This window comes from Pieris napi, chromosome 1 (assembly GCF_905475465.1).
Source record: "Pieris napi chromosome 1, ilPieNapi1.2, whole genome shotgun sequence".
Classification (NCBI taxonomy): domain Eukaryota; kingdom Metazoa; phylum Arthropoda; class Insecta; order Lepidoptera; family Pieridae; genus Pieris; species Pieris napi.
The window spans coordinates 13,479,150-13,503,447 of record NC_062234.1 but is presented as its reverse complement, the minus strand read 5'-3'; the positions used below and the strand labels follow the sequence as shown (position 1 = coordinate 13,503,447).

The window sequence follows — 24,298 nt, the reverse complement described above, 5'->3', positions numbered from 1 at the left end:
ATTTTGCTTACTCGTGTTAATAATTCACGTTTCCAATCTTCAGCAACCAATTGTAGATTATATCGTTACCTACTTCACATGTAATCTACAAAGCCTGATTGCTGTTCCGAATGGCTGATCTAGTACAATAGAACTTCCTAGACTTAATCGCTTTGCGAATCTATAATTGTTTAGTCATCTACCGAATGATGTATGATGTTTTAAATGCATAATCGAAAGTTAATGTAATATTTAGCAATCGTTTAATGACTTTCAAAGAAGTTTTCGCTATTTTCATAAAGAAATCGAAGGAGAATTTTTGTATCACGCGAGCCTCTTATAGGATGTGTTCTGCTTTGGATTCTGCCAATAACATCGACCCTTTTTCGCACTCCTCTACTGATTCATTTAAAAATAATTTAAAACAACTATTAATGTAATAATCCTTGTATCTTTCTTCTTTATTATAGCTACTAGTATATTTGTCGTTCTCCCGATTTAAAAATTTAAATAATAATAATAAAATCATATTTTTTATTAGTGAAACTTTTTGTGTATACATCCAATGTGTTAATTTTATATTTTAACTTTTTTTAATGTATATAGATTATAGATGTATCTGTTTTGTTTCCCAAATAAATAAATCACTTATTTATAGGTAAATGATGAATAATGTCACTTTTAATCCCTTGGCGTAAAGATGTGGGATCTCTCTGCATCTTCTACCGCATTTACCATGGAGAGTGTTCATAGGAGTTGTGCGGTCTAAAACCTGCAGCTGAGTTTCAAGGCAGAATACATAATACCATCCGTACTACCTCGACGTCCGTCGTACCACAACTGAGCGTTTTAGGCAATTTTCGCCGCGCACCATCACTATGTGGAACCAGCTGTCCACTGAAGTATTTCCGAAGCAATTTAACTTAGGGTCCTTCAAGGAAAGTATCTTAAAAGGCCGACAACGCGACAGTATCACTTAAGATCAGGTGAGCCGATAACATAAGGTAACATAAGACCGATAACCGAAGACTCCGATATTTATTATTGTTGATAAGTTGTTATTGAATTATGTGTTGTGTCGTAAAATGAAATTTTGAATTGTGTCAATGCCAATATGAAAAGTTGTAGTTGAAATTTAAAAATAAGTGATAAATTTCAGCTATATAATATTTTTTATACGATATATTTATACATATACAGGCTGTCCTGATGAAACGAAAATATTATCATTTTGAATCACATATTAAAATTTATTATTTAGCCTAATCTCCGGTTTTAATACACATTTATCTTATTTAAAACAAGTGGTTTCTATACGGTAAATTACAGTTACTATAACATAACCGTACACGGATTTTTATCCATACAGTGATTTAGTGGTTAAGGCACATAGAGTTAGGGATATTGTATTCGATACCTTGCTCAACACCCAAATTCAAACTAGTGGCGCTACCTACTTGGTGACGGTGATGATCAGCGTAGGCTGGCCACATGGACAAGGCGCACAAGTACACCGAGAAGTAATACATTTCATGTAGAATTTATATGCTATTTTGAAGTTGGTTATAAACGGTGTGCACTCTGCCTCTTGGTGGGTGCTTGTCTATTATGGAATCTCGAAAAAAAACAAAGAAAAAATCAGGCATTACAACCTATTTAGGTCTGGGCTTCAGATTTCTGAATCTGTATCATGATAATTTGTCAATTTAATATGCAAGTAGTAGATAAGCCTGTGCTTGACACATACCGTCATATTTTAGGGTCAAAAGCCGGTTTTCTTTCACGGTTCGCACTAATGTTAAATGCGCACATAGACAGAAAGTCCATTGTTGCACAGCCGGGGTCGAACCTACGACCTCAGGAATGAGAGTCGCACGCTGAAGCCACTAAGCCAACACTGTTCTCAAATTTTATAATTATCTACTAAACAAACATTGCAATTTTTTGCTTAAGATTATCAGGCAACCCTTATATATTCCATATAAGGGTTGCCTGGCAGAAATCGCTTCTTAGCGATAAGGCCGCCCGTTGCCTAATAGGTTATGTAACCTGCTTTTTTATATGTAAGTTTTTGTATAAGGTAGCGAAGTATAAATAAATAGTTATCTTCCTTCTATTATTTATTTGATTAATAAAGAACCAAAGATCACGCCATACACAACCCTTCACTGAATCCTTTTGCCCTTGATTTCTTGCTCAGCAGGCGTAAAGCGGTCACTTGTTATTAAACTACCGGTCGAGTTGCGCGCGCAACACAACAAAACACAATCTCGGCGCGAACGCACGAATGTCACCAACATTCGCGCGGGAAACCGCGGAGTACCGATTTTTTGACAATTGACGAACACATTTTCCAACAATGCGGCTGTTAATAGTGTTGTGTTTTTGTGCCAGTGCGGTGTACGACGTTTCGGGGCAAGACATTGAAGCTATGAAAAATATGCCCAAATATGACTCTCGATATGATTATTTAGATGTAGATGCACTTTTTAATAGTAAGAGACTAGTCAGAAATTATGTGGAGTGTTTAATTAATGGACTAAGGTGCACACCTGAAGGAAAAGCTTTGAAAAGTGAGTTATCAATTATTATGGGTCTCATTCCTATAAATAGTTAAACGTTTTTAATTAATTACAAAAAAAGAAAATTAACAGTTTATTTAAGATTTTATAAGAGAATAATTGTTATGTACAACCCAATCTAATATAAAGCCATCAATGGAACGCGAGCTACTCTAATTAAATTTTTTGTTCGACCGCTATTATTTTTAAGTGAAGGTCACACATATTAAAACTTTTAAGATAATATTAAATCCTTAAGAAACTGTAATTCTTCTTAGACTTAGCTAATAATACGATGCCCAGTATCTCATGGCCTATTTTTTTTTAAATTGGAGAAATGCATTTCGCATTCCCTACCGCTGCGCAACTGCGCCGTTGCCTAGTGCGGGAGGATAATATGGGACTCAAGGCGACTAGGCGCCATATGCGCCTATGGGTTAGGTGACGGACCTTCATCGTCCGAATCCTTTTTCCGATGCACATGATTCATAATGAAAATAAGTGAGCCCTATTAAACTAAATGTTTTTCCCGTTATTAATTTCTTGTATATTGTCAAAGAGATGACTGAATCTTTCAAACCAATTATCGTGTTGAGCCTAATAGCTTAAAAGGATATCCAATCCCGTATTAGGTCAAATACAATACATTATTGACATACGACATTTATACGTAGCGCTAAGAATCGACTTAAGGATAGCATTCAGTAACGTTAATAGCAAAGGGTTGACTCCTGTTCGACAACATTATATTCCAGTATAACAAGTTTATTCTTGGTTCTGTGGGCTACAACGAGCTTAGAGTACGCCGAGATTTCGCACTTGTTATGTACTTAATAAATTACGGCAGTACTAAAATGCCTTATCTTCTATGTGCCTGATGGATACGTCAGAAGACGACATCGTCCGCCGTTACTAATGTGCCCGCAGCTAGGACTCATTCTGAAAAGGGCACATATGATTCGCTGTAATAATTCAGTTAATTACTTTTTTATAGTTCGTTGAGTAAACTGACAAAAAGTCGTATTGTTAGTGCCTATATTAGTTACTTTTTTTTTTAATTTGTTTTTTCCTAATTAATTTGTTGTTTCGTTTGTGAATTTTTTGGTTATGCATTCTTGTTGATTTTGGGTCACCTGTTGGGACAGGATTATATAGGACCCGATGATGTGTGATATGGGGTATTATTGTCTATATGCAGTCTCCTGGCTCATATTATAATTTTAAATTTTAATTTTAAACAGTTGATCCCATAGCATTCTCCAATAAAACTCATTAGTAACATTTGATATATCAATTAAGTCTGTCCCGGCTTTATTCTTTAACATATTTTGTAGTAAAAGGTGAAACTATTTCAAATACGATCCTCGGATTCTCTCCTACAATCTTTCCATATGAGTACATTCGGAGTTTGCTGAAATTAAATAGAATATCTTCTTCTTCTTTTAGTGCCTCTCCATTACTGGAGGTTGGCCATCAGTCTCTTGAAGCGTGTCTTGTCCTGTGCCAGAAGCAGCAACTCTTTCCCAGTCGCAATACCCGTCCACTCCCTAACGTTGCGAATTCATAATTTCTTCCTTCTACCAACACGCCGTATACCCTGGATTTTAACCATTATAATTAATTGAAGGAGAGGTCATTACGCAACACGTGGCCCAGGTACGCAACTGTCCGTTGTTTAATGTTCTACATACGTTTTTCCGACATTTCAACTCATTTAAGAACCTTCTCGTTGGAGACCTTCTAGATCCATCTTATACAAAATTATAGAATATAAGATTATTGAATTATATTTTTATAAATGATGGCCGAGCATTCCATGAGTCCTTGCCTACCTTATAGGGTCTCGAAGGTTGGAGGAAATATTCTGCTGTCAATATTAATACTGATAAGAATAGTCAATACCAGTTTTAATTTTTATTCACGTGAATTATACTTCACTTAGTCGAGTTTATGTTCCTCGAGCAGGTTTGGCCAAGTGGATTGAATAACTGCTGTGCATTGATAGACTTTCTATATGTACATTGAGTATTATCTCGTACGGTGAAGGAAAACATCCTAAGAAATGCCTTATGCCTTATATTATATGCCGGTGGACTCGAAAGAATCGATTTTCGATCTTGCGCCGGTCGCCTGTGCAGGTTCAAAAACCTGCACAGGTCTATTCCCACACACATTCCGGTCTACCTGCACAGGTGGACCTCTCCGGTAGACCGTAGTGTGTATGGCCGGCATTAGACCCTTAAGTCAACAGCGTGTGTCAGGTACCTAGTGATTGTAGCGGCAATGATTTTATTATGTTCCTTGACGTTCTGTTAACCTGTTTCACCGAGAATTGAATGCAGGTGCGTCGACTATTCCGTAATGGCAGACATTAATAGCGTACAAAGTGTGTACAAATAAATATTCTTTATTTTCTCCCATATAACATTTGAAACAAACAGTACGATTACAACCAAGAAAGTATTGGGTGACTGGTTTCCAAGCTAGATAAGAACCTGTGATATGGATAACCAGGCTTCCATTCCACAGCCAAGTCATACCGAGTCATAACAAAAAAGTACATATATGAGTAGGCTATGACCTGAATAACATATACCCATAAATAATTCAAAATAAACTCAGTGATATATGCAATAAGTATACGTATCGCATATATCACTGAGTTTATTTTGGCGGACCCATGTGACTTCTTCAATACAAAGAGTCCCCTCGTGAGTTGTGTGCTGCGATATTGAGGGCTACTCCATTGTGAGGAAGATGCATGGATCTGGTTAGCACTGCGCCTACTTCTCGTGTCATTTTAACACATGTATATCCTTCTATAACATATTTCCATAAGAATCTGATTGTCCTTATTTTAACATGTTTGACGTATGAAAGCGAAAATAAAATAGGTTTTCTTTATTTACGCACAATTCACTGCTTATAATACAAAATAATGAGTCATAAATATCTGGATAAGATCTATATGTCAAGATCTTAAAGGCGTTTGACGTACTAGACTGAATTAAAAATTAATTAACTGAGAGTTAGATCCAATAGTCTGATCGTTTTGCTAAGTATCCTCAATGAAATAATGAAGATTTCGGTGAAAGTGCTTAATATAGCAAAGTAAGACAGATGATAAACTATTTTCATTACTATAATATTTTATTCATTGATTTCATTTCATTTCATTCCGTCTATAACGGAGACCAATCGGCATAAATTAAACTAATTAGATAATTACGTAACATAGCATTAATGTAATAAAAGCATGATACTTAACTTGATTACAATGATCAAGAAATTAACACGAAACGCGTGCAAGATATGTATATATGTATACATTACTATTATTATCTACCTTTAAATAGCTTGATACTTTTTTGTATACTTCAAATACAAATATAGCAGAAATGAAAAATACTTATACAGTATTAAATTCACTATGTAATAAATAAATAATAGTAATGTATATTGGGTATACCCAAATTTTGTTTATTGTTAACCAAAATAGTTTTATTTTACCAAAATTCAGATTATTCATATTAAATTGTCTTATATATATATATATAAGCCAGAATGCGTTAAATACGCTCCGTTTGGATAACAACACGTTTTAGTTGCTACTGGGCTTGCCGAGGTTCTGCAGTGCATCAGCTATTTATGTCGAGACCCAAACTAACGGAATGCCATCTTTCAGAAAAGAGTGGCCTTGATGCATCATGTTAGGCATAGCACTCAATGGTATCCTGAATGTCGGTATGCTGTCCATGCCCCACTATAGGAGTGTTTGTTTTATACTAACTAGCAACTTAGACCGAATTGTTATTCTAACAAAAACTACATATCGATATACATATAAAAATAATAATAAAAGCCTTTATTGCTGTAATTACTAGTGCATAAAAATGTAAAATAAAACAAAATTAATACTAATAATTAATCGGAAAGCCGGTTGATTTCTGTTATACAGCTTGTCCTTGGACATAGTCCTCCTCTAAGGACTTCCACTCTTCTCTGTTTATAGCTTTACGTAGCCACATAGGGCCTGCTACAAGATATAATCTGAAATAAATAAATTATTATTATTAAAACAATAGGACAAAAATCTAGTTTGGGTATCTTTGAGTAAACGTGCCCCACGTATGACCAACGACCTATGACGTTTTGGCAATTTTTTTCATATCACATACAGTATTTGGCCTATAATTACGCAAATATTGTTTCGCATATAGATAATTCGACGTAACGATTTATCAAATCATCCGTAACCAGTTCACGAACCACTCATTGAATGTAAAATACTGGTTTCACATCAAAACATTTGATTTGTGAAAGTTATGCCTTTCTTTATGACATCGTGTTATGCAATTCTTTTCGGATGTTAACCGCTTACCAGAAAGTTGTATTTTTAATATTTTGCCACATTGTAAGGCACAAAAATGGTAGGTAGATGAAACGTGAATATCAATCTTAACAGCGATAACTCTGACCAATTCGTTATTCAATTAAATCCAATTTAATATTTAAATTTATCAAGATTAATAATTTAGTATTGTTTGGATTGCCATTTCAGTATCTATATGGTAACAAAACTGATGATCAATATGGTTTTTAATAGGTATAATAACGATAAAGAAAACAAAGTTGTCCCGTTACCCGTGTAAATTGCATATATAAAGCTATGTTATTATTATGTAACGGATAATAGAGACATATGTATATAATAAAAACATTTTGTTCGCAAACATGGAATTATTAATATGATAAATTATACATACTGGTCATTTCCTAAAACGTTTTGAGTAAATATTTATCGATTTCCGGCAGCCGTCGGCTACTCTTCAGGCGTGTTTTATTTTCAATAGGAATAAATTAATATAATTTTAATTTTGATATATTTTATTTGTGTAATTACGTTAAAAATATAATAATAAAATCTGAAAATCATTTTGTATAAGAATTAACGTGTCATTTTTTTTGTATCAATTAGCAGAGTTGGCCTAGTGGCTTAAGCGTGCGACTATCATCCCTGGTCTAAGGTTCTATCCCCGGCTGTGCACCAATGGACTTTTATTCCATGTGCGCATTTAACATTCGCTCGAACGGTGAAAGAAAACATCGTGAGGAAACCGGCTTGCCTTAGACCCAAAAAGACGACGGCGTGTATCAGGCACAGGACGCTGACCTACTTGCCTATTAGATATAGATTGACAAACAAAATAATCATGAAACAGTTACAGAAATCTGAGGCCCATATCTAAAAAGGTTGTAGTGTAGGTGATTTATTTATATGAATTAACATCAAATTTGTAATGTCCCAATACGGGACTATTATATCAGTGCAAATAAAAAGAATTTGAATGGTCAAATAATTTACTTGCTTTTTGATTTAAATAGAAAACTACATACTTTACACAGCGATATTTAATTTTCTACATCGCGTTTTTATCAGTAGAGGTAAAAGTACGAAAATGTTACTAATGCACTTCCGCGGATATTATTTTAGAAGTATTCGAAATGGAAAGTTAACTTTGCGTAACGCGGGTCGTTAGTGTTTGAGTTCTTTGTAAGTGATTTTTATGAAATAGGTTTTTTTTCCTTCTAATTTCGTAGACACAATCGAGCCGTCATTGGGATAATAATAAAATCCAATCAAAGTAATAAATTGTCACCTAAACTGTGTCACCGGTATTTATTCATAGATTTATTTTGAAAATATTTAATAAATAAATAATTATTATATTTACTTCGTACTTAGGGATAATACAACCGTATGTAAAATTTTAGTTTATGTTTAAATTAATGTTTTATACCTACAATCACGGAACATACGCAAAATCGGAAATGGCTAGTTTAATTTATTTAATTTACAATGAAATGTTGTAATGTTTACTAATGCAAAATAATTAATAAATATGTTTAGACAAATCATTCCCTAAGACCCTATTTGAAACTCGAAATTATTGAAACAAAAAATATTCTTTATAATTTAATTGTATTATTTATTACGCTTTCACGTTTCTTTAACTGTTTACATATTATACAATTAATTACGCAAATAAGTTTCACCCGACTTTATGTTACGTTCATAAGTGATCATCAAATTTATTATTACCTCATCTATAAAGTAAGCCTTTAAAAAAGTTTATTTTAAAAGTACTTATATATTAAACACTATTTATAGTAATTATTTTATCGTTAAGTGATTGTGATTCCTTCTCTTCGGGTTATAGTATCATTTAATTCCAACACACAAATATAAAGAAAACATATTAACAGTATTCACAATATTAACCTACATAATAATAATATTAATTAGTAAGGCTTAGAGAAAATGTAGAAGATCGATGCCTTCTTTCTTTGACTTTTAAGAATATTTATTTTTATTACGGCTTTGATAAAAGCAGGTAGTACGATACTATATTTTACTTAACATGACAAGAAATCAATATTAATAAAATTAGATTAAAATACAATTACGATCTTGGACGGGACAGGGCCTTATTAATAAATAATATGACCACAAAAACATGTAATGCTAAAATACCTGGTTAAAGTAAATACTGTAGAGAATACGTAACTTTCTTTAAAATTTCTCTTTCAACACAACACTATACTTGACAGTGTTATATATTACATATGGACACCGATTTCATTCACACGTGAAACGTTTTTGTTTGGTTTAAAGGCGGAAACATACTACTAAAACGCGACGCGACGTGTCGTGTCGACACCCGATGTCCATCGTGCACATTACCAACACGCGACACCACGACACGCTTGCAAATTCAAAAGTCATTTAGCTGATTTATTCCCCGCGCAATGTGCCAGCAAGTTTTTACCAATTTGAGGTTCAGATTCGAGGAATGTTTGCAGCGCAATGGTGCACACCTGGATGATGTTATTTTTAAGAAATAAATTTCCCAGATGTCTATTTTAATTGAAATAAAAAAAATTGTGTATTGTATTTAGGTTTTTTATTATATTTTTTTCAAATTCGCAAATCTTTCTGGCCCACCCTGTATTTTTCTAATAAACTGAATTGATTAGCAGGTTATTTGTATTAAACTAACAACATCCTAACTCCCTGTTTTTTTCCTTGTATTGAGGTAATCTCATGTCATATAAAACAGAATATTGTTTCACCAACTCAATTAATTGTTCGTTGTTCATTTCGCCAAATAAATCCAAAAATATCTAAGTATATAAATTGACATTCGTGTCAAAAACTCGAAAGCATTGACGCATGACGTCATCATCACAACATCCACAACACGCCGATCCAAATCGATTGGATATTACCGCGTGTGATCACATGGCGTGTTGTCTATGTGCATCTGACCATATTAAATATATGGGATTGATAAGTACTGACATGCGTCGGATGGCGTGGTGTGGCGTCGCGTTTTGGTAGTATGTTTCCGCCTTTACCCGTTATAATGGCTAATATTTGAGTATGATGACCTATTTAGTCGTAGAAGCACGTGTGCTAAATTTTATTATTTGTCGACAAATTTCCGGAAGTAAAAGTTACATGGTCTTTTACTTTTGGATCAGATATATTACAAGATCGATAGTTCATCAAAATCGGTTCCAACGATTTTGAGATACGTCTTACATATTGCGTAATTCGTACACGCAATCTGAATTTTAGTAGTTAGAATATTTTTATAGTTCGATGGTGGAGATAAACACTTAAATCAATGTATTACTGTCACTGTCACATAGTTTTTTTAAATCTTCAAAAATAAATAATAATATCTCACCTATGAATATGTAAATTGTTCTAGTTTATGTGTCCTAGTTTAAACAATTGTTACTCTATTGAATATGGATGAAATATTTACGATAAAATCTACGGGTTGCAACATTTTAACCCACATCGCGTTATAGATATAATAGTCTGTACAGCTTAAACTAAAATGGCTGACCTTCACATTGATGTAGAAAAAGTTTTTCATCATTAACAGAGAATGAGAAGAGAATAAAATTCATAATTGACAGAGATCCTGATCATTCTTTTTTCTACTTTTTCGAATGTGTAAAAACTCAAACCTTAAAAAAGTTTGGTCAAGGTGTCGGCCTAAAAAAATAATTACCAATTCTTAAAAGTCCGGCAACGCACCTGCGAACCTTCTGGCATAGAGTGTCTATAGGCGGCGGTATCACTTAAAGTTTGGAACATGTTGTAAGTACGGTATACTGTGTCAAAAAGATGCTTGATTATTTGAAGGTTCTAAACTTAATATGTATATTGTATGACTCAAAACTTGGCTATTAAAAAGAGTGGCGGAGAGTTTCTTGCACGTTCTTCTTTCCCGCTCTACGCTCTTGAATTGTGAATAGGTAGTAAATGTGAATTAAGAATCAATTTAACATCTTTTCTGGTGACGTTCATAAGTGTACTTCGTTACCTATATGAATAAAGTCATTTCAAAAAAAAGGGGAAAAAATGTATTAATATTGAAACATATGAATTTATAATATTGTAACTAGAATAATTATTAGACAGGAGAAAGAATCATTAAAAAAAACTAAATCCACGCCTATAAACTCTTAGTGAGTTTATTTTCGTAACACGAAATATTCGTTGAATGCTTTAGATTGACAGGGTGACAATAGGATGAAATCCCTTTAAGAGTCAGTGAAACTAAAACAAAATCTCATCTATTTCAAAACATTTTAAACAAAACAATTTTAAATTTGTAAATTAACAATTAATATTTTTAATATTTTTTGTCAATTGATTTTAAGATTTCCTACTTGTATCCTTGGTTTTCCATTGTTTACAGTTTAAAAAAAGTTAATTTAAAAACAAACATTATATTGTGATGCGGAACCATTCTCACGGAAGTACCAGGATTACCATTGCAAAGCTCTCGACTACGTGACCGAACAATGACATAAATAACTTAAATTCTTCAAATTGTTTTTCTTCTGTTGAAGATAAGATAAACCTTGATTAATCTTAGTATTCCATATCTACGAAGTCGCGAATATTAGTAATTTATATAATAATATAAAATTTATACATAGAAATAGAAATATAAGTATAGTTTCTAGCTTGACAAGATATGCGTGCAACAGTACAAATGTACTTTAAGCAGGAGTCCTAAAACATTCCATTTCATTGGAATGTCGCTGTCAGCCGAGTCTCTATAGCTAAACAACTACTTTTTCTAAGGATGTATGGATGATAAGGAAGGGATTTTCATTATAAACCTTTATACATCGATTTTTTAATCGTTTTAGGGTGTACTAAAAAAACCTTATTGGAACTTCTGTTCGAAATTCATTAATTTATTTAACTTTTTACGCTTTTGCGTCAAAAGTTAAGAAAAAAGGCTCATTAACTGAAGTTTCCTTATTAATATATCCTTATATACAATCCTACATAAGGCTTTATAGTTAAAACTTTTTTATGATTTAACAACGTTCTTTTTAAAGTGTAGAATTTATGTTTTATTAATGTCTTTAAAAAAAATAAAGCCTGTTTACTTCCAATCTTTACAAATGTAAAATATACAGTTCAGATTTGTTATATGTATATGTTAACGTAAAATTGTAAAAACCGTTAGATTGTAATCTATCGGTTATCGGTTATCGGTATTCGGTAGATTGTACTACACTAACTTATAGTTATCATTCAAACTTCTTTGGTCAATTACAGATTAATTTTACTTCCCAACAATTTCATACAACTACCGAATAATAATACGTTAAATTGCAAGCAGTATGTTGAGTTGACAATCTTTCGACAGTTTACAATCTCGCGAGATAGATTACAATCTAACGGTTTTTACAATTTTACGGTGACATATATATTTTTTTTACTCGATATCCTGACGCCCACGGGTGAAAGCCTCCTCGAGGTGTTTCCAAATATCTTTCTATTTATCTATCCATGGATTTCTTTATCCATTCGCTTCCTGCTAACGCTTTATATCTTATCGAATATTTTATCGAAACGAATTGTATCTCCTTTGAGGCGGTATAATAAACGACAACTAAATATATGTATGTCAATATCGCCGGTTACTCACCCTAGAATCTGATTGACACTTTGTCATAAAAGGATTGTAGGTCATTAACTGTTATATGCTTTTGTATGGTTGACTAGCGTTTATGGTTTCGTGCCGAATGTCAATGGCCCACAACAATATAATCTTAGAAATCTTACAACGTCTCCGAAGGTGACTTTATCGAAAGGTTAAAATTCTTTCATAACCGTAGAACATACTAACGAAACTCAGGTTGAACAGTATAAATTCTGTACCTAGTCTATTTTTTTTTAATGAAAATGCTTTTATAAGATTCTGTGACAAGTTTAAGCTACTTATGTATGTTTATAATAGAGGCGAGTTAGTTTGTCCACAGATGTTCTTTTCAATTGTGTACTAGTACTAATAATATCGAATCTAATAAGAAAATTTAAATGCATTTATTATTCTTAAGACAAAATAGAGTTTAGACATGTAAACTGTTTATAAATATATAACAGTAGATAAACGAGTTCGATGCCTTACCTTGAACTTGTCTGTGGACCTTAATTACTTACATATGTTCTCTATAAGTTATGGTATTCCATAACGGTTATGTATTTTATGATGCGATTAGTCTATAGTAAACTGTTTTTTAAAAATGTAACTGGCCGATGTCAAATTTTTTACTACGATTAAACAAACACTTAAATTAATTACAGAAGTCTTCATATCTATTTTTGTTATAATCATTTTCGCCAGTTTTTAACATCATCGTTACGTAACAGTTTTTTGAATATTCTAGATTTTGATAACTCTAAAATTAACGAAAATTCAAGGCAAAAACCTTACGAAATCTGCATATTTATAAACATACAATTACAATTTGTAAGATTTAAATAGTTTCTGAGAGGGTTGTTACAACAGCACAAATATGGTTTATGACAGAACTAAGTCCAACCTGATAGGTTCACATGAAGACATGAATGGTTATCAATGATGGGACTTCTTTTTTTAAAACGTAGTATTAAAATGAATAACGTTGCTAACACAAAATTGTATAATGAAGATAAAAAATTGTTCGTGTTTATAGTAAATACTAAAAAATATTGAATGGACGTCGCCACAAACATTTACGTGTGCGGTGAGCCACAACCTCGTAGCCTTCCTATATGTTTCATTGCTTAATGGTGTGTTTTAAAATGGTTTAAGATAACTGTGTATATTAAGACACTTTATGGTTCTATCCTAATCCTGGCAGTGCACAAATGAACAATACAACAGTAAATATGATAAGGAAATGGGCATGGGTTTTGATTCAGTAACGAGGTTAATCTCTAAGTATGTCCTATATGTACTAATATTATCTTAAACGTTTTTGATATACATACTACCGAGTCTGGCTGGCTGTATAGACGCCAGAATCCTTAGACGGTAAATAACCTGTGACAGGTGTAGGTTATACTTCCAGCGCAATTAGTCAACTTCCTTCCTAGTAGTGCCAAGCTGTTGCTTGTTGTATGTGCATGCACAGGCTGTCCGTTGTATTCTGGGAGAGGCAACTCTGCGAACTATGACTACTAACTTCGAAGAAGAAACCTAAAGAGAAAAAGAACGGAATGAGAAGAAAACTATCGAAGAAGCAAATTAAATTTAAGTTCTTGAACCTGAAGCAAATTAAATCTAAGTTCTTGTTCTGGGTCTTGACCCTGGCAGGGTTGTAACGCCACTGGATTATTATTAATCGAGTAGTAGGTATTTTAACTAGCCTTATACCCGTAACAATTACCATAGTAGACATAGTTAGATAGATTCTTTTAAAAATATCTTATATTAAAGAGATTTTTTATCTACCTTTATTAATGATACCGGCGTTTTCTTTTGTATATTTAAGTTGACACAATATTTTTTTATGTTCGATCAATGATTGTTCTTCTATAAGATCTAACCACAAAAAATCATTTCATTTTACGATCTTATTGTCATGCATCGAACGCAACAATTACTCAGACTTAAGGGAAAAATTGAGTCAGTCACAGTTTGTTTATATTTGTATCTTATTTACGAACCATTTATAGACATTGGTTTTGTTTAGGAGAGTTTTACTCATTTTAAATACTTAAAATAACATACAAATATACAAAACCTACAATTTTCGTAACCTACATAGATAAAAAGAAAATTAAAACAGATTTAAACAGTTTGGTCCCTGTGGCAGTGTACCTTTAACGCTGGCAGCATTTCCTATTACTTGCGATACTTATTCGATGAGCAAGGAAAGCACCAGCTCTGGGGTCACCGGTACTATCTACTAGGCGCCATATTAAATATATAATAAGCGCCTATGCACTTGAAAATTACATGACATATTTGAGTGCTTGCTGTAAAGCGATTTATAGATTTAATTGTTCCAAATTTAATAGCAATACTACGACTTAGGGTCCTTCAAGAAAAAAACGTACCAATTGTTAAAGGCCGACGACGCAGGAGCAAACCTTTTGGCAATGAGAGGGCCCATGGGCGGCACTTAACATCAGGTGATGTTAGGTGCCGCATACTACCCATTTGCCTCCTGTTAATAAAATCTATCGAGTAGAATTCTACTTAAGGGTTTTCTAGCTCCTGTACCCTTGTAAACCATGGTTTAAAAGTTTCTACTACAAATGGAACAAAATCGAAAGTAGAACAAAAGTATTTTTGGCGATCATTAGATTCCATCTGCTTTGCGCCACGCTTTAATCCTCATCATTAATAAAACGTAGACGTTCCACAATCATGTCCACTCACACGAGGCGCTAATCATTTATATATGTTTATATACCTTGTTTAGCCTATTCAACAAGGAAATTGTTAAAATTCGATGTCGCTCGCTTAACTATTATTTTATTCACAGCATACATCTTCTGAATACCAATGCAACGACGGAACATGATTTTAATGTTATTTGTACATTGTTTACGAAATACCATTCTGGAAATGGAAAGTCATGTAGTGTTTTGTGTATTAATGTGTCATAATGGGAAAATAGCTTAAAACGGATTTCTCACGGTGTGTGTAGAGAAAATGTTCCCATAGTGTAAAATAATGTTTAGTTTAGTAATTTTGATAATACCTGTAATTGAATTGAGACTGTCGTTTTCTTAAACAATCAAGCATCGATCACGTTTAATGCAATCATATTTGTTATTCCTAAAAAAGTATCTATTAAAGTATCGGATAAAATTGCGTCTAATCCACCACTGTGAAAAGATTTTCAAACTCCGCCGCTTGTAGACCTAAGTAATGTAGAAGTAAAAGTAATGTAAAAAATTCAAAATCATTTATTCATATAGGTAACACAATGTACACTTTAAACGTCAAAAAAGAGAGATATATATATGAAATGGTTCTAATTTTACATTTACTGCCAGTTCTCAAATCAAGCGCGTATAACGGGAGAGAAGAACTGGCTGTAAACTCTCCGTCACTCTTTTCAATCGTCAAATTTTTGTTTTACACAATTTTTGTAAGGAGCTGCAACCATTGCACCATGTTCCAAATGACATCTTAAGTAATAAATAATAATAAAATAAATTAAAAACAAAGATTTGTCCCCTATGAGCAGGAGGTATGGTGAAACAGGAGCACGCACTTACATTCTCGTGGGAACAACACGCAAATACTTAGTCGAAATAACTAACACCATCGCATACACGAATTCAAGTCCGACCAGTCACCACAAGTAACACCCGTTTACGAGTATGACTCTACTTGCATAACCAGCCATCGGCCTCGCCATATTTTAGGGAGAGAGACAACCCGACGCATGGACGATGTAGTGCTACAATCCCTGGTCTTGGCATCACTCTTCTGTAAATGTTTTGTGATTGTTTTTTGAAATAGGCAAGTAAGTGATCAGCCGTCACACACGCCGTAGATGTTTTGGTTTCCTTACAATGTTTTTCATCACCATATGATCGAGTGTTAATGCGCACGTAGAAAATTCAGTCTACCGTACAGACGTGATGATGCATGATGACATGCTTAAATTGTCACATTGTCACAGATGCTCTAGATTCCCAGGATATTTTGTTTTGCAAGAGGCACAAGTCGTACCTCTGATGAAGCTCCATAACAGTTATGTATTTCATGACGTACTCATCCAAAAATAATGTGTAAAAAAATTTATAGTGGGGTGTCCGTAATATTGGTGTATCTTAATTGAATAGTTTGTATCAAACAAATCTGTATCTAGAAGCATGATTTACTTTGATTATTATAACGGCCATTCTCTGAATATGACAAATACAACTTGGCGTTGAATCGCCCTGATTCTTCTGCCAATAATTAAAGTATTCAAAAACCTTACCATACTAAAATACCGTAAACGCAACGGAGATTTCACTACTTAGGTATGAGGAATGAGATCTTATCATTAGTCTGCCTTAGAAAAAGTATTTATTTATTAATTTATTTCCACATCATTATTATGTCTTAAAAGCTACTACTAATGCGATAGAACGACACAATATTACCTACACCGATTATCTTACATTAAAAAAAAAATATATATATATATATACCTAGATCTTATAAGTAATAATATAGTAAGCTACTCTTGTGAACTCAGCCATTGTACAAACAAATAGGTCTACCGAGATAGAAATTCTGTTTATTATATGTACCTATTGCTCCCGTGAGTGGCGCTTCGCTAACCCAGCTGCCCTGCGATTCTGTAACTCACTTTTCGCGCGTTACATCCAAAAGTTGAGACTTCAGGTTTTTACTTGGTACCCGTAGAGCTAATATCTCCATTATATCCAGATTAAGAACCCGACCCGTAAGTATCCTAAATAAATACACTGACAAAGCAAGAGGCTGGTCATAACCCACCATACCCAGAACAAACATGGTCGGGTACATGAGGGGATACAATTAAACATTCTAGTCCTCCAGCAGCAATAAAAGTCAATGACCTTACATAAGAAGCCATCCCACGCGGCTTCCAGTAACAATACTCACTAGTAATCATAAATCATATGCAATATTACCACAGCTTCATTAAGAACAAGATTGCGGGAGAATTACATGTTTTTATAAATATTACAAGTGTTAATCGCGATAAGCACTATATTATTTAGAATGTACTTAAACGCATTCAAGTAGGTCACGCAAATGGCTCTATCATGAGTGAGACTTAAAAACAATATGAAAAATCTAATGTCTTTCTTCTGTAACGATTGCTTAAAAATTATTTTACGAGAAGAAACCCATGCATTAATAACAAGAAAATATGTTTTGACTGACATTCATTTCATTTGTTTTTATTTCTTGTAAAGTAGTATCTATGGTATCCAATACATTTTTACAAACGGAAAGTACCTGCGCTAAGGTAAGTATTCATTATATCGTATAACACGCCATGTACTTGGGGCATTGTTGCGGTGACATCAAATCAGTCGTATCTACTATCTATTAAATAGAATTGCAATCAAAATGGTATTATAATGGTCCAAGATCCCAGGGCCGCCAGACGTCACGTATTTTCTGACGGATGAAATGTGGACGATTGGGTAGTGTTAGTATGTACTATGATCGTATGCCTACCTGCTAGCTTGGTCAAACGGCCAATTTCCAGGTATCAGGTAATCAAGGTACACAAAAACATTACTTACTTCACGTAAATTCTCATGGCTGATTTTTATATATGTTTTCGAGTGTATAGTTAAAAATAAATTGTCAATACTCCCAGACACTTTCCGTCGGCCATATTGCTTGACAGACGCTTTAAGGGTCTCAAAATAATTAGTCAACTTCACGTAAATTCTGACGCTCCATTTTTATATATGTTCATCCGACAACTATTTTAAAAGCTTTGACAAGAAGACAGACCGATCCAAGGGGCCAATCATCCCCTAAACTAAATTTTAATATCTCTATGAGTGGGAGAGCATTATCTACGCGCATGAGACTGAGTGAGACCGACTGCGCTGTTAAAGCCATGAAAATTACTTGAAAAATTATTATTATTCAAAAAGGGCAAGCAAAAGCCGTTTAATATTTTGAAGAAAAATGAAGAGTACCAACAAGCATTTCACCGTTTTTGTACGTTGGATTTTGTTGGTGATGTAGATGAAGAAGAACGTGTATTCAACATAATACAAAAATTTATCTGTGATGTTTACAACGTTCCTGGAATAATTGATGTAGATGCTGCCAGACTACAGTTGTTTATCATTTACATACATGGTATCTGATATAAATGAAGAATTCAATCGAAAGAATTTAAGAAACTTCGATGCCAGTAACTTACCACCTTGTAAAAGTGAGCTTTGGCAACAGTTTCGACGGGCTAGCTTTGGAACAATGCAAGTATGAAGATGATAAATATTTTCAACCCCGAAAACAATGGCTGGACACTACAAGATGGTAAATATGATTTTCATTGGGTCGATAGAGATCAATTACCGGGTTTTGTCAGTGAGTCGCTGGAAGAACAATCAGGTAAATTATTTTCGTTTCTCATATTATTTGTATCTTTTTAGTTTTTTCAGACCTTCATTGTTTAACTTGTTTTGCACAGAGGAAGAAAATAAGGATAATGCTGATGATGACAATCACGATTTAGATATTCAATTTCAAGATTGATATTTGATGATGATGATAATGAAGATTAAAAGCCACTGTTAAGAAATATTGAAGAATTAATATTTTTCCACTTTGTTTCCAAATTTCCAATAAATAATTAATTAAAAAATTGCTGCTATTTAAATATAAGTGGTATTTTTAAAAAATATTTTTTAGTTCTAATTAATAAATTGAAAAAAAAAAAATGTCGGCTAACTTTAGTATTATTTATTATGTGTCAATTTTTTTCTTATTTTTGTTGCTATAATTTACTTGTCAACAAAAGTTCTAAAAATTATAAAATATCTGTTCAAGTAATTTTCATGGCTTTAACAGCGCAGTCGGTCTCACTCAGTCTCATGCGCGTAGATAATGCTCTCCCACTCATAGAGATATTAAAATTTAGTTTAGGGGATGATTGGCCCCTTGGATCGGTCTGTCTTCTTGTCAAAGCTTTTAAAATAGTTGTCGGATGAACATATATAAAAATGGAGCGTCAGAATTTACGTGAAGTTGACTAATTATTTTGAGACCCTTAAAGCGTCTGTCAAGCAATATGGCCGACGGAAAGTGTCTGGGAGTATTGACAATTTATTTTTAACTATACACTCGAAAACATATATAAAAATCAGCCATGAGAATTTACGTGAAGTAAGTAATGTTTTTGTGTACCTTGATTACCTGATACCTGGAAATTGGCCGTTTGACCAAGCTAGCAGGTAGGCATACGATCATAGTACATACTAACACTACCCAATCGTCCACATTTCATCCGTCAGAAAATACGTGACGTCTGGCGGCCCTGGGATCTTGCTCTATAATTCATTCATTGAAATCATCATATCAATACAATTACTACGCATATAGCGAAAAATAAGTTCTTTTTTATTATTATTATTATTAGAGCTTTATTAAAAATTGGTTAGTTAACAATTCTTGATATAATGAGTATTAATTGTAAAAAATTCAGTGTGTCTAGTGTGTAGGCCCCTTTTAAGTTAAACACCTCCTCCATATTTTTCCATTTTTCTTTTTTTCCGATTTTTCTGAATAATTGTCTGTCTTGTTTTGGTGATCTTACGTTGAAAATTGATAATTGTTGTGACGTGGAGCGCTTTTTTTTATTTTTATTATTGTCCTGTTCCTATATATTATAGGTCTTGTTTATTTTCTTGGGAGTCGTTATGTCATCCTTGTGTTGAAAATATTTCCAGATTGTGATTTTGATTATGATCGTTTCCTTTTAGACTCTGTTCATCCCTTCACCTTTACCTTTACCTTATCATACCTTATAAAGGCGATTTTTCCACTTTTCTCGTCTTTTGCTTTAGATCCTTTCTTTTCAAGTTGATATCTTTACGATTGTTCCGTTGCATACACAATTACATTTTGTATATGTATAAGTAAGTTCTTTATTATATTATTCTTCCTTTTACAATCAATTTCAAAGGCATTCGTTCTCTGATTATTATTTAGTAATAGCTACAGGTCTGGTTACTTGAAATATTAATGTTTCAACAAAACGAAAACCACAGCACGTTTAGTTAATTATTCAACCCATACACATCGATAATTGGTCAAAGAGGTGTTTATGCCCTGTACAAGCTCTATTTACTGAATAACTATCACCTTGTTATAACGCATGTATAGTGATTTTTATAAGTAAGACTGAATATATGTAAGTTTTAACGAACGCTTCCAGCTGATGACTTTGACAAATTACATAAATTTAAAAAACTCATCAAGAAGCAAATTATGATTGAATTCATTATGACGATAATAAAATTTATAACTCAGTTGTTATTCGCTGGTATTTGAAACCAGTTATAATAAAGTATAATGTTATTTTTATAATGTCAGTCTCGGCCATTAATTATGGAATTATGTATTTGATTTTTTAAGTTGCAATTAAACTGTAGATATATATATTTAATTTTAACTAAACTGCATACCGAATCAGCCTCTTATTCTACCAAAAAACCATATCTCATTAAGACTAATTACTACATTTTTTGATTACGTTTTTTGACATATAAGCCACTAGCTTCAACGCTAATTCAATGACGACTCTCAAAGGTTAATGCCGAGTCGGATTTTTGGATTCAAAAGTGAAGAATTTTGAGATACGGGAGGCAGTTGGCACCAAGTCATAAATTTATACACTCTTTCTTCTCTCCATGTGTGCAAAGCAATTCTAAATCCCTTACAACTCGGCTGGGTGACAATATTTCTTAGAAAATCAAAATTGTAACTTTATCGTGTTTCCATTTCCTTAATATTTTCATCAAATCTTCTGTCTTTCGAGCGTCATTGATTCGGGATCATATCATATATCCCACCATCTTTTAATTCGATACATTCAAACATGATATCGACATCATGTCAGGTCGATTATAAAAGAAGTTAGTTGATTTAGAAAACTTAGAAAAATGATATAAAATTTTAATTAAGAGTGTTTTTATAATACCTGTATATATGATTATTGAAATAGTTCTAACTTATTTTTTCAGGGCTCCTTCCAGAAGCATTAAGGACGAAATGCGTCAGGTGCTCGGAGAGACAGAAGAGGACAGCTGTGAAGATTATAAAGCGGCTGAAATACGAGTATCCTGAAGAATGGGCGAAATTAGCCTCAAAATGGGATCCCACAGGAGACTTCACCAGATATTTCGAAGTGTATCTGGCAAACGAACAATTTAATGCTATCCCTAATGGCAGTAAGTAGTAAACTGTTTCCAGAATAATGTCGTGTTATATAATGTTGAGTAAGTTGTCATAAAAACATAGTCTTATCTTAGATGTGACATATCGTCGCTGTAGAATGATAACCTCGTATGTCCAGAGAACCAAACATTACAGAAAACGAAAAAAATGTATCATTTCGTCAATATTCGTTAAAATATTATTAAATGTTTTTGTCTATTGTTTTGGTTGGTAAAAAGGAAAATAAAAAATAATTACCAAGTTGGGGAACAATTACACGGAATTATTAAGGTTCTTTGAAGGTTTTACCTTAATAAGACCTAAGATTTTTTATAGAAAAAAAATCAGCAAAATATTTTCGTTATCACTTAAAAATTGAAAACATGTTTTTTGTAATCACATTGTTATTTCCACGAAAAACACGATAAGAGTATGTTTACACACATTGTTTTGGTAATTATAACGTGTTTTGGTTCATTTATAAAGCTGTATGGCACGATTTAATAATTGAAAGTTAAATGCTTGGGTCCTAAGTTTTACATATTGCATATACGTATATATTTTTTGATAATGTAACAGGAGCATTTGCTCCATTTGCCCATTTGGGCAGGAGGCTCAGCTGATATTAAGCAATACTGCCGCACATAGACACTCACATTGCCAGACGCCTCGCATGTGCGTTGCCAGCCTTTTAACAAACTTTTAAAAAAGTTTCGTACGCTCTTTTCTTGAAGGACCCTAAGTTGAATTGGTTCGGAAATACATCGGTGGGCAGCTGTTCCACATAGTGGTGGTGCACGTCAAAAACTGCATTAAAAACCGCTGTGTTGGAAATACGGACGCAGAGGTTATATAGGAAAAATATTAATCTCATTATGAAGACTCTAAATAGACTGACTGGAATGCCATCAAATGTTTTGATAACCCAACGTTATGTATATTTAAAAAAGCGTAGCGTAATAACGCAGTGAAGTTACTGAAATTGAATTTGCGTCTATATTATAAACAAATTCAACGTCAAGCATATCGTTTTGGTAGAAATAATTGGATCGTCGAAATTACAACAGATTGGCTCAATTAAGAATATTAACAGACATACGTAATGAACAAAAAATACTACAATTTTTGCGTTAAATTGCCTGGTACAAAAACACTTTAAAACTCGAAAAAAAGCGACAAGATTGACCGAATGATAAATTGTTTAAATTTTAGATTAGTATTATAAACATTCAATGTGCAGAGGCGATGAGAACTTGGAGAAACTGATCGTGGTTGGTAACACAGAAGACAAAACATCACGTGGCCGTTCACCAACCAGATGGACCGATCAAGTGAAAGACTCATCGTCCTCAAGACTGTACACTGGCATAAGAGAGGCGCTGGTCAGAAACCGGTGTCAACAGATAGTCCTCTCCAGATGCTTCCTTGCTGACCACGACGCTCAGACATGAGCTGCAGATTAAAGAGAGAGAGATTATAAACATACCAAAAATGCATGTAGGAGTTTTAAAAAAGAGTTAAATTGAATTTATTTACTAAGTGACATCGCAATATTGGTCTAATCATAGACCTTTTTTTTTTTTTTTAAAGACAATTCACACCAATTGACCTAGTCCCATGCTAAGCTGGTGAAGCTTGTGTTATGGGTACTAGGCAACGGATACATACATATTATAGATAGATAGACAAATAAATACATATTTGAACACCCAAGACCTAAGCACAACACCAAATGCTCATCACATCGATGTTCGTCTCAGCCGGGGATCGAACCCGGGACCCATGGATACGCGGTCAGGGGTACTAACCACTAGACCAATGAGTCGTCAACATCAACATTATAACTCTTGCGATTTGAATAAAAGCTGGCTGTACATTCCTCTTCTACCCGCTCAGCATTTCTTTCACAGTCGGAGTTACGACCCGAAGGTATAGTTACATTTCTACACATTCAACCTGAGTCAGCAGAAATGTAATTAATATTTTATGTACAGAAATTTTCAGATGAGCTCATACTATACAATCTCACCCACCGTATCATCTTTCAGGCGTCGAGATACCGTCCGCCTCGCCGCCGCCAGCACCTCCCACGTCACCTCCAGTGACGTCACAAGATCCCGTCACAGCACCAACTCCGCCTAGACCACTTCTACTCAACAGGTACTTAATAACCCTTCTAAAATATTCCAATATAAAAAACAATTGTTTTTAAAAATAATGTGAATCCACTTAAGTGGACAGTGATTGTCGAAACAGATTCGAATAACAGCTCTCTTGTTCCATGAGCCCAAAATCAGCGAATAAAATTACTAAATTATAAAGTGACTTACCTACACCAGAGATATGAATTTCCTTCGTTGATTAGTAAAAGTGTATTCTCTCTTCCCTATCCCTTATAGATATATAAATATAACATACATCCCTATTTATATCTCGGTATGACTAAACTATTGACAGCTAAAAAACCTGTTTACCTGTTTT

The 24,298-nt window shown here is 33.6% G+C and overlaps 1 protein-coding gene across 1 annotated transcript in view; it reads left to right on the top strand.

Moving 5' to 3' along the window:
* Positions 1-2,194: 2,194 nt before the first annotated feature.
* LOC125049643 overlaps positions 2,195-24,298 on the top strand; it is a 33,371-nt gene continuing 11,267 nt past the window's right edge. The window contains exons 1-3 of the mRNA XM_047649041.1: positions 2,195-2,552; positions 21,625-21,831; positions 23,866-23,977. Coding sequence (XP_047504997.1) covers positions 2,339-2,552; positions 21,625-21,831; positions 23,866-23,977 — 533 coding nt within the window. The 5' untranslated portion in view covers positions 2,195-2,338. The remainder of the gene's footprint in view (positions 2,553-21,624; positions 21,832-23,865; positions 23,978-24,298) is intronic.